This window comes from Pituophis catenifer, unplaced genomic scaffold, assembly GCF_029215685.1.
Source record: "Pituophis catenifer annectens isolate HBS135680 unplaced genomic scaffold, rPitCat1.0.hap2 SCAF_1, whole genome shotgun sequence".
NCBI classification, from domain to species: Eukaryota; Metazoa; Chordata; class Lepidosauria; order Squamata; family Colubridae; genus Pituophis; species Pituophis catenifer.
This window is the reverse complement of record NW_027256881.1, coordinates 79,695,407-79,707,331: the sequence shown is the minus strand read 5'-3', so window position 1 is coordinate 79,707,331 and position 11,925 is coordinate 79,695,407. Positions and strand designations below refer to the sequence as shown.

General features: G+C 41.5%; 1 protein-coding gene across 1 annotated transcript in view; it reads right to left on the bottom strand.

Annotated features, from left to right (window-relative positions):
* Nucleotides 1-1,079: 1,079 nt before the first annotated feature.
* NOX3 (NADPH oxidase 3) overlaps nucleotides 1,080-11,925 on the bottom strand; it is a 34,522-nt gene continuing 23,676 nt past the window's right edge. The window contains exons 10-13 of the mRNA XM_070951693.1: nucleotides 9,290-9,452; nucleotides 6,334-6,480; nucleotides 4,618-4,742; nucleotides 1,080-1,206 (exon numbers count right to left, since the gene is read on the bottom strand). Coding sequence (XP_070807794.1) covers nucleotides 1,080-1,206; nucleotides 4,618-4,742; nucleotides 6,334-6,480; nucleotides 9,290-9,452 — 562 coding nt within the window. The remainder of the gene's footprint in view (nucleotides 1,207-4,617; nucleotides 4,743-6,333; nucleotides 6,481-9,289; nucleotides 9,453-11,925) is intronic.

The following is an 11,925-nucleotide window of genomic DNA, read 5'->3' as shown; positions in this document are numbered from 1 at the left end:
CAAAGTTAGGGGGAAAGTTCATACTTTAAAGGGTATGGTATAGATTAGCTTTGCAGATAGGCTAAACCAGGGGTTTCACGTGACGTATTGGGACTTCCCCCCCCCTCACTAAACCGGGTGTGGGCGTGGTAAGTGTGTGATGCATCCGGCCAGGAGTTTGACAGCCCTGCTAAAACATGGAGAGAATACTGAGAACCTCTATCCAGGTCATTTTGGTGATATCAGAGACTCTTCAGAAATGTCACCAGCCTGGCTAGTAAAACTGGAAAATCTTCTTATGCTTCTCCTGAGATGAAATCTGCATATAAATTGTGTCTTATTCAAAGCTAATGAAGAGACAGAAAACTTAGTCTTGATGTTTATGTTTCTGCATTATTTTATTTTATTTTATTTTATTTTAATTTATTTTAATTTATACTCCACTCTATTTTCAGAGGACTCTTATTAATGGTTTACAGGAAATAATAAAGCATGTGGCCTATAACCGAATAGGGCAGTGATGGCTAACCTTTTTGCCGTCATGTGCCAAAAGCGGGGGGAGTGTGGCGGTGTCGCACCCATGCGTGCCCACACCCATAATTCAGTGCGCCCACCCACCCCCCTGCATGCACGCGCGAAACCCCTGCGCTCCCCCGCTTTTGGCATGTGATGGCACAGTAGGCCCGTTTTTTCGCCCTTCCCAGGCTCCAGGGGCTTTCTTGGAGCCTGGGGAGGGTGAAAACAGCCTTCCCTATCCCCCCGGAGGCCCTCTGGAGCCAGAAATGGCCCATTTGCCGACTTCCGGTGGGCCTGGAAGGCCCAAAAATCAGCTGGCCGGCATGCACATACGCGCCAGAGCTGAGCTAAGGCAATGCTCGTGTGCCCACTGCTATGGCTCCACGTGCCACCTGTGGCACGTGTGCCATAGGTTCGCCATCACGGGCATAACATTTAAGAATTTAAGATACTTTAAAGTATTTGCCTTCACAGTAATAGAGATATAAGTTCCTTTACTAAATAACAAACACTAGTTTCAAAATGATGTCGTTCCATTGCTCCAAGCATGCAGCTATCAGCTATCATTTTTTAAAAAATAAGTTCTAGAAACTTTCCTTGTTATAATAAAATTGAATGCCTCTTGGATCAGTGGATGAATACCGGTTGCACATCTTTTGAAGATTCCGAGAAAGAGTTTTAGATCCACAAAAGAACACACCAATGCGGTTGCTGCAATGAAAATGAAGATTCAGAAATTATGGTTAAGAACTCTTTCCTTGAATAGAAAAACTATACATATGTGTTTGAAGCAGGAGATTTGAGAGGGATCACAATAATATGACTGAAAAGGTTCAGTAATGTCTTTGTGTCAGTAAAATACAAAAGAGGCAACATTTAAAAACCTACCAGCAATGAGTTTCTTGTCAAAAAAAGCTTCCACATCTTCCCATCCCTGGAGAATATCACTGCCTACACAATGCATCACTGCCTACACAATGCATCATGATTATGGAAATCACAATGGTGTTGTGACACATAACATTGTGGCTTTTAGACTTATTGTCTTGACTATTGGTCAAACATCAATGTCTATTACAGGACGTTTTTTGCAGTGATCCCAAATTTGTAGAAAACCTTCCCAGAAGGGAGACAGGGAAGAAACATCACATATTTATGAACATTTAAAGGATTTGCATAGTTTAATTTCTGTTTAGTTGATAGTATGCTCCAAGCTAGATTTTTAAGCATCTCAGTTGTTAGAATTGAAATTATTTTTAATTAGAATGATTGTTGTTAATTCTATTTTTCTTTTTAAATTCTAAATGTATTTAGTTGATGTTAATTGCTTTCAGGACTTTGCCTTTAAAGGTATTTAAATGTTAGTTAGAAGAATAATCTTATGCCTGTCAAGCTTTCTTGAAGACAGAATTTCATAATTTTGTTATTGGCTACATCTATGGTAAAGGTGTAGTCCACATGTATAGATCAAGCTTTGAAATAGGTATCTAAGCCAAGCTTTGGAAGTTACAAAAAGTACAGAGTATGTGATGTCCGTTTTATCCTAGAGTCAATCCCTTGTTAGGCTAATTAGAAATATTAGAAATACAGATAATCCTCCCTGCAGTTTGGACCAGCAACTCAATCACTAAGCAGTGGGGTTGTTAAGTGAAATGCCACATGGCTACATTGACTGATGACATCAATTCCAGCTGCAGTCATGAAGCGAACTACCATTGGTCATTAAGCATGACATCACATGACTGTGACTTACAACTTCTTACTGGCTTGCTTATTGACTTTCACATGCTCATTGGAACCTGGCTATGAAGGTTGTAATGGTGATTTATGTGACCACCTGAGTTGACATTGTGAGTATCATAAATATATGCCGCCTGCCAAGCTCTCGAATTATGATCACATGATCATAGGGATGCTGCGACAACTCATAAGTTCTTTTTCAGTGCCATCATAACATGGTATAATTGCCAAATGAATGATTGATAAGTGAGGACTACTTATAAATAAATACATTGTTACATTGCTCAGAAGATTTGCTGGGTCCTTACATGAGGAATTATGTCAATATAATAAATTGAAGATACCCATTTAATTTTTTCATATTATCTTCAATCAGAAAATAAAGAAGATATTTTAATAGGCGACATCTATGAATACTAGACATCTATAAACGTTACTGTATATTTCACAAAATTTGGCATATCATCTGATACAGATACAGATTAACAGAGTTGGAAAGGACCTTGTCGGTCATCTAATCCAACCCCCCCACCCAAGCAAACCCTACACTATTTCTGACAAATGGCAGTCCAATCTCTTCTTGAAAGCTTCCAGTGATGAAGCTCCCACAATTTCTGAAGGCAAGCTGTTCCATTGTTGATTGTTCTCACTGTCAGAAAATTTCTCCTTATTTCCAGGTTGAATCTCTCCTTGTTCAGTTTCCATCCATTATTCCTTGTCTGGCCTTCAAGTGCCTTGGAAAATAGCTTGACCCCTTCCTCTCTGTGGCACCCCCTCAAATATTGGAACACTGCTATCATGTCTCCCCTGGTCCTTCTCTTCACTAGACTAGCCATGCCCAGTTCCTGGAACTGTTCTTCATATGTTTTAGTCTCCAGTCCCCTAATCATCTTGGTTGCTCTTCTCTGCACTCTTTCTAAAGTCTCACCATCTTTTTTATAGTGTGGGGATCAAAACTGGATGCAGTACTCTAGGTGTGGTATTACTAAGGCTTTATAGAGTGGTATTAGTACCTCACTTGATCTTGATTGTATCCCTCTGTTAATGCAATTTAGGATTTTATTGGCTTTTTTGCCTGCCACAGCACACTGTTGACTCATACTTAATTGGTTGTCCACTAAGACTCCAAGATCCTTCTCATAGTTACTGCTATTAAGCCTGGTTTCACCAAGTCTATATCTGTACATTCGGTTTTTCTTGCCTAAGTGTAAGACTTTACTTTTCTCTACATTGAATTTCATTTTGTTAGATAGGGTCTAGTGTACACGTCTGTCAAGATCCATCTGGGATGTTGGCTATTCCTGCCAGTTTAGAATCTTCCCCTTTTATCATAGATAATTTTCAGAATTTTTCTGTCCTGCACAAATCCTTATTTAGCAATTCTTGGATTAAATATTGACTAGATTATATTGTCTAATTATAGTTTCCACTTATAAAATTGTGTGTGTTATATTCCATTTTAAACAAGCCTAGTTACAGATATTAGAAAATACGGTTTGCTGAAATTAATGGGGCTTACTTGTGAGCAATCAGACTAGTTTTGCACCAGTGGTGGTATTCAGCCAGTTCTATCCGGTTCGGGAGAACCGCTAGCGGCGGCTGCAGGAGGCTCCGCCCACCCACCCGGACATCATCACACACATTGGCGAACCGGTAGCGAAGGTATGTCAATACCACCACTGGTTTGCACTAATTTTTCTTCTTCATTTGCATATCTTAAAAATAGTTCAATTCTTTCTTCCTTTCCATGGCACTGATTTTAGTTTCTGATCAACCGATAATTAAATATTGGGGTCTGATAAGTAATCAGAACTATTTTTCTTCCTCTTTTCTGAAGTTAGCCATTGTAATGGTTGCTTCAGAACTATTTGGGAACAAAGAAGCTTTTCTAAGACTTTCTAGCCCAAAACACCAACCCCCCCAATCCTCTAGTATTCAACTTAGACTTTTCAAGCTGAGATGAACTAATAATATAATAGCATTGTCCTTAGTCCGCAGCCAATGAGATTGGGGAACAAACACATCCTTGACATTCTAAGAAAAAAGACCTCACTGTTTATCTTTTTAATAACCATTTTCAATGAAAATTAATGTTACTTTGTCCTTTGTGTTGTACAATAATTGGATTGGGGCTTTCAATTATAGCTGGATAAATGCCAAGAAGCTGAAATATTTCTAAACATTAGATTTTCATGTCCAAAAATTAGATTTGATGGCATTGCCTACCCCAGATTTCTTCCTTGAAAGCATTATAACACATAAATATGCTTTTAGTATAACTATCCAACTTAAATATATCAAAGAACAAGTTTCCTTCCTAGCTTTGTACACTGGGAAAAACATAGCATGGTGAGATCATCAGCAGTTGCTAACATGCCTTACCCAGGATGATTTTCTGCTATTTGTTTGAATTCAGTGTCCCAGTTTGGTCTCCCATAGAAAGTTTTCTGTCTCAAGCCAGTAATTACATCCAACTTCTTCTCGTAATGCAAGGCAATGTGCATAGCCTATATTGCAGTGGATCAAAAAGTCATTATTTCAGAATTAAGAAGAAAGAGAATATTATTTCTGGATAAATGAATATATATATAGATATAATGGGGAAAATATCATGTATTTCCCACTCTTCAATTCATCTGTAGAGATTCTCAATCATCCAGGTCATGGTTGTCCCAAAGGTGCTTTTTCAGGAGGCAACCAGACTTTCTTGTTTTTACTTTTGAAGACATTTCACTGCTCATCCAAGAAGCTTCTTCAGCTCTGACAGGATAGTGGAAATCCTTCCATTCCCCACTATCCTGTCAGAGCTGAAGAAGCTTCTTCAAGAGAGACCCAGGGACTCAAAAAAGCATCTTTGGGATACTGTGCAATTCCCATCCAGGTTTTCTCTGAGGGTCTCCAAAGATTGATCAGAGAACAGAAGGAACCAATTGAAAGATATAGAGAGATGATAGGGAGGGAGAGTCTCTGAAATTTGGGTTCATTCTGTCAACTTCCAGTGATTATGTTTCCCATCTCTCATTTCAGACCAGTCAGCAGGATCCTCCAACTGTTAGAGGATTCTTTGAATGGAAGGCTCTTGGAGCAAAGAAAGAGCAGAAAAGTCTGCTTCCATTCTTTTTTTGTTAGAGGCACAGCTTAATCCATGTAAATATTAAAACATCATCCAATATTATGGTAATTAAGTATGATGGCCCAGAGCAGTGGTGGAATTTTTTTTACTACTAGTTCTGTGGACGTGGCTTGGGGGTGTGTGGTGTGGCTTGGTGAGAGTGGCTTAGTGGGAGTGGCAGGGGAAGGATACTGCAAAATCTCCATTCCCACCCCACTCCAGGGGAAGGATACTGCAAAATCTCCATTCCCTCCCCACTCCTGGTGGAAGGATATTGCAAAATCTCCATTCCCACCCCACTCTGGGGACCAGCCAAAGGTGGTATTTGCCTCTCTGAACTACTCAGAATTTCTGCTACTGGTTCTCCAGAACCTGTCAGAACCTGCTGAATAGCACCCCTGGCCCAGAGGTTCTCCAGTCAATGAAGTGCCATTGACTGATGGAATCAGCATCCAAACTCATGCTTAGATTTCTTTAAAGACAGCTTCACGTCTTTCCTTGTTCTCCAGCAACAGGGTTGACATTTATTTCATATAGTCCCATCTATCAATTCCCCCAAAATAGCATGTAGGAACTGAAGTACAAGCCGTGACACCGGTACTCTAGCGCCATAAAGAAAAGTTCAGTGATATCAGCAGATTGAGTGAATTGGTAGCTAGCTGAGCCTCAGGACAGAGCGGAAGGGAGAGGAGAATGATAGATGAGATGGGAAGAAAAGGGCTTTGGAGAGCAATCACAGATCTGGATACCCCCGCAGTTACTGAGAACTTTGGCATTAAACCCAGCTTTGACATTTGCTTTGGCATAGCTGGGACTCTGTGACACTGCACTGGGAACAGAGTCTTTCAAAAGACAAATGTAAGTATGATTCATTTTAAGAAAGCCATGCTTGATGCGATTAAGCCTTCATTTGATTACTGTTCCTTAGGCTGCAGTCCTAGAAAAATAAGATGCAGTAACTCAGTCCCAGAAGATTTCATTTATACCTGACTTTCATCCCAGTCGGTAAGAAATATATGATAGCTCAGAAAATAGGCTTTCCCTTTCTTAGCCATTTGTGCTTCCAGCAAGCACAGGAGATCAGCAAACCACTCAAAGGCAGATGGATCTCGGCAAATCCAATAGAAATAAACCTGTCAAGGGAAAGTAAAACAATTCAACCAAGTGCAAGCTTTCACTGGGCATCCTATATGGCCCTTAAATTATTTATTTGGAGATAAGTGGCTAATCTTATAGCCTGCTACTGTGCTCAGGTTTAAAATTTATACTTGATTTTCTAGCCAGCCCTGACAGTGCAAAGCTCTATTGTTTAATAATGTACTTCAGCAGTCATTCGTGTATGTTTTCAATTGATACCTTGAACATCATGCTTAAGGAGGCTCTTAAGAGTTGATCTTAAATGGCTGTTGGTAATTGGACAGTGTAAGGGGATGTAGAGTAGGCAGAAGTATTGAAGTGTTTACCAAGTCTTGGGCATATCATATAATAAGAAATGTATTTTTAGATTATGCAGAGACCATTTCATCTATGATTTCAGGATGAGGATGAGGATATGATGATGACCTTTGAATCAGTCATGATTCCTGGTGATTGACTGGATAAATCCATACAATTTTCTTGGCATTATTTCTCTTGCTTACCATTGCTTTATTCCTAAATCTGAAAAAAATGACTAGTCCAAAATCACCCGATGGTTTCAAATATAAGATAAGGCACTCAATTTCCCAGTTTCTAGCCCAGTACTTTTAATCTTTAGATCAGCGGTTCTCAACCTGGGGGTCACGACCCCTTTGGGGGTCGAATGGCCATTTCACAGGGGTTGCCAAAGCCCTCTCTCGCCCCCCCTCTTCACTCACCCTCACCCTCTGCCTCTGTTGGATCGCCAGTTGTTTACCCCGCCCACTCCCAATCTATTGCTGCCTCCTGAGTCCCAGCTGAAACAAACCGTTTAAATTCTTGCCGTGGGGCTTCAAAGGGCCGCCCTACAGCTGATCAATGTTAAAAGAAAACAAATGAGAAGACCGGTGCCTGCAAAAATAGAAAAAACAGCCCTTTCAGCTTCAGCATAGGTTAATTACCATAAATTGATTTGATCAGCCTCCGGACTCTCAGCTGATTTGCTCTCAGCTGTTTTGCGGAAGGCTCTGTTGCTAGCTGTAAAGAGAGGAACAGATTTCCCCCCCCCAGCTATGCTGAAAAACGAAACTGAAAGTAAAGCAGGGTCTTTGTTGCAACGTGACAAAATGAGGCAGAGAGAGATTTCTTTTTCTTTTTCTTTTTCCTCACCAAAAAAGGTAGGTGCAAAACTGCAAACAATGGGAAATTTAGGGCAAAAGAGGAGGTTCAAGATTTTAAAACACAAAAGAAAAAAAAGCTCTATTTAACTAGGGAATTGTAATAATTGAGATACTATTAATTGTATATTGTGTTGAAAGCAGAAATTGTTAAGTTGTGGTTTGGAGGAATATATGGGGGAAATTATTTGGTTTATTATTATTGGTAAATATAATTAATTGATTTGTAAGAAATTGGATTGCATGGAAATAATTGGAATAAATAAGACATCCCCTGATAATAAGCTCAATCGGACTTTTGAGCACATGGCAATAAGACCAAGTGCTTATTTCAGGGTTCAAAAAAATATAAGACAGGGTCTTATTTTAAGGGAAACACAGTACATCCATACATATAACATACACACACCAGTGGTGAAATCCAAATTTTTTTACTACCAGTTCTGTGGGCGTGGCTTGGTGGGCGTGGTGTGGCTTGGTGGGTGTGGCTTGGTGGGCATGGCAGGGGAAGGATACTGCAAAATCCCCATTCCCACCCTACTCTGGGGCCAGCCAGAGGTGGTATTTGCTGGTTCTCCGAACTGCTCAAAATTTCCTCTACTGGTTCTCCAGAACTTGTCAGAACCTGCTGGATTTCACCCCCCCCCACACACAAACTTGAGTAAACATAGAAATTAGGGCTTCTCTGGATCTTATTTACTATGAGCCATGGTGGTGCAGTGGTTAGAGTGCAGTACTGCAGGCTACTTCTGCTGATCACCGGCTGCCAGCAGTTTGGCAGATCGAATCTCACCAGGCTCAAGGTTGACTCAGCTTTCCATCCTTCCGAGGTGGGTAAAATGAGGACCCAGATTGTTGGGGGCAATATACTGACTCTGTATACCGCTTAGAGAGGGCTGTAAAGCACTGTGAAGTGGTATATAAGTCTAAGTGCTATTGCTGCTATTTTTAGTCTAAACCTGACTCTGGTCAGGGGCCACAGTTATCAAAGTAGATAAATACTGTATACTGAAGGATGGAGTAAGGACGAAAGCTAAATTTGATGTGTATAACAGTACATACAATTGAAATAATTATTCACAATGTCAATGGGGAATATATTTTTCTATCTTCTGTCATATTAAACCTGACATTACGGTATTTGGGGGCGCAGCAAAATTCATGGAAATCTTGGTGACAAAGGATACAAATTAGTTGCAATAGATAGGGTTTGCAAAGGCAATACTGAAATAAATCTACTTCTTTTACTAGCTCCAGGATGTTACCCCAAACATTAGCAAATAGCTGAAGAAGAATAGCAGAATCTAGTTGATCTAAAAAAAAAAAAGCAAGGTCATACCGGGTTAGAATTTGGATAAAATGCTATCAGGTAATCCCACTTAGAAGTCAACATAATCACTCTCCCCCCAAAAAGTAAGGGCGGATAATTTCTCTACTGTTGTCAATAAAACAGTGAGTCATGTTGATGTAGTCACGAATAGTTAAGCTCAACTTAATTACTGGTGACCAGTAGTTAAGCTCAACTTTTAACAGGATGTGTCACTAGGTAAGGCTAAATGGAGCAAGCTTTTGACTAAATTAGTACACTTGCAAAAAGTTTAAATAATGAAATAAGATAGATGAATTACATAACCACAATATGACTTACCTTGTCTACTCTGAGTTGTGCATTTCGATTACAGCTCTTATACCAAATAGATTTCAGAATGGAAGCAAAAGGAGTGACTCCTATTCCCGCAGCAATGCACACACTAATCGGATACTGAAAGACATCAGTGACTGCAGCTCCCAAGGGCCCATCCACAGCAAGTCTGCAATGACATCCCAACTAATACTTACAAAATAGTAACTTTCAACATTTCCTTTGTGTTGGTATTAGACTACAGATTGACATACAACCATTTGTTTAGTAACTGTTTGAAGTTACAATGCTACTGAAAAAAGTGACAGATTACAGATTAACAGAGTTGGAAGGGATCTTGTAGGTCATTTAGTCCAATCCCCCACCCAAGCAGGAGACCCTACACCATTTCTGACAAATGGCAATCCGATCTCTTCTTGGAAGTCTCAAGTGATGAAGCTCCCACAACTTCCAAAGGCAAGTTGACTTATGACCGTTGCAGCATTCCCATGGTCATGGGATCAAAATTCAGACACTTGGCAATTGGCAACTAGCATGTATTTATGACATTTGCAGTGTCCTGGGGTCATCTGATCACCTTTTGTGACCTTCTGACAAGTAAAATCAAGGGAGAAGCCAGATTCTGGCTTGCTCCTCTATCCTGGTCCTGTTAGACCTCTCAGCGGCTTTTGATACCATCGACCATGGTATCATGTTGCACCGGTTGGCGGGGTTGGGGATGGGGGGCACCGTTCTGCGGTGGTTCTCCTCCTACCTCTCTGACTGGTCACAATCTGTGTTGACAGGGGGGCAGCGGTCGACCCCGAGGCACCTTGCTTGTGGGGTGCCACAAGGGTTGGTCCTCTCGCCCCTTCTGTTCAACATTTATGTAAAGCCGCTGGGTGAGATCATCCGTGGCTTCGGGGTGCAGTTCCATCAGTACGCTGATGACACCCAGCTGTACATCTCCACCCCAGGCCACCCCAACGATGCCCTTGAAGTGATGTCCCAGTGCCTGGAGGTCGTGCGGGCCTGGATGGGGAGAAACAGGCTCTGACTCAACCCCTCCAAGACCGAGTGGCTGTGGCTTCCAGCATCCCGATATAGCCAGCTGACGCCATCGCTGGCTATTGGGGGCGAATCACTCGCCCCCACGGAGAGGGCTTGTAACTTGGGCGTCCTCCTGGACGCACGGCTGTCTTTAGAAGATCATTTGATGGCTGTGGCCAGGGGGGCTTTTTATCAGGTTCGCCTGATACGCCAGTTGTGCCCCTTTCTAGATCAGGACTCCCTATGCACAGTCACTCAGGCACTCGTCACTTCCCGCCTGGACTACTGCAACGCTCTCTACATGGGGCTCCCCCTGGGGTGCACCCGGAGGCTCCAGCTGGTCCAGAACGCGGCTGCGCGGGGGATTATGGGGGCGATGAGGCGCTCCCATGTGACACCTCTTCTGCGTGAGCTGCACTGGCTCCCGGTGGTCTTCCGGGTGCGCTTCAAGGTGTTGGTGACCACCTTTAAAGCGCTCCATGGCTTAGGGCCAGGGTACTTACGAGACCGCCTTCTGCCACCAATAGCCTTCCATTGGCCAGTACGCTCGCACAGAGTGGGCCTCCTCAGGGTGCCGTCCACCAGACAATGTCGGCTAGCGACCCCCAGGGGGAGAGCCTTCTCTGTGGCGGCACCCACCCTCTGGAACAACCTCCCCCCAGAGATACGTACAATAACAGACCTCCGGATTTTTCGTCGGGCCCTGAAAACCTATTTATTTCAACTAGCTGGGCTGGCTTGAGTTAAATTTTAAATTGATTTTAAATTGGGTTGTTTTAATTTACGGCCAAAATATTTAATTATTTTAAACTGTTTTTAAATTTTGTATGTTCTGTTTTTTACTTTGGCTGTTCACCGCCATGAGTCCTATTTGGAGAAGGGCGGTATAGAAATGGAAACAAACAAACAAACAAACAAACAAACAAATAAATAAATAAATAAATAAATTCACTGAACAGCGTTATTAACTTAACCACATCAGTGATTTACTTAACAAATTTGGCAAAAAAGATCAAAAAATGGGGCAAAATGAGTTTGGGCTCAAACTCAATTGTGGTTGTAAGTTGAGGACTATCAATACAACCACTTTGGTTTTTATGTTGTAGGTGCAGTGGAGTGTTGTTATATCTGCCACCCGAGAAGGCTGTCCTATTCTGTCTAATGTGAAGGCCATCCAACATAACAATGGCACTAGGATCCAGGATTAGAAAGACACAATAGCTTTGCCTCTACTCTGTCAATCTGTTCAAGATGTCTGAAAAGGAGTTAAAATTGTGCTCATATGGAGAAATGTACTTGTGATCAAGAGAACATGACTGTAGCTTTTTTTCAGACCTCACATCTGAAAGCATGGAATAAGAGAAAAGAAATGCTAAAAAGAGAGCTGCAGTAAACACAATCCATTATTTCTTCACTAAGCTGCATTTTAATCATCAGCTATATTACTCTTTCACAAGATATAGGTAGTCCTTGTTTAGCAGCCACCCATGGCACTAGCAACTTGGTTGTTAAGCATAGTGGCTGCTAAGTGCAACTGTGACTATGCTTAAGATCTTACTACAGCTTTCCTTTGCTTTACTGACCTGTGAAGGTCATAAATGTAAATAGTTTTC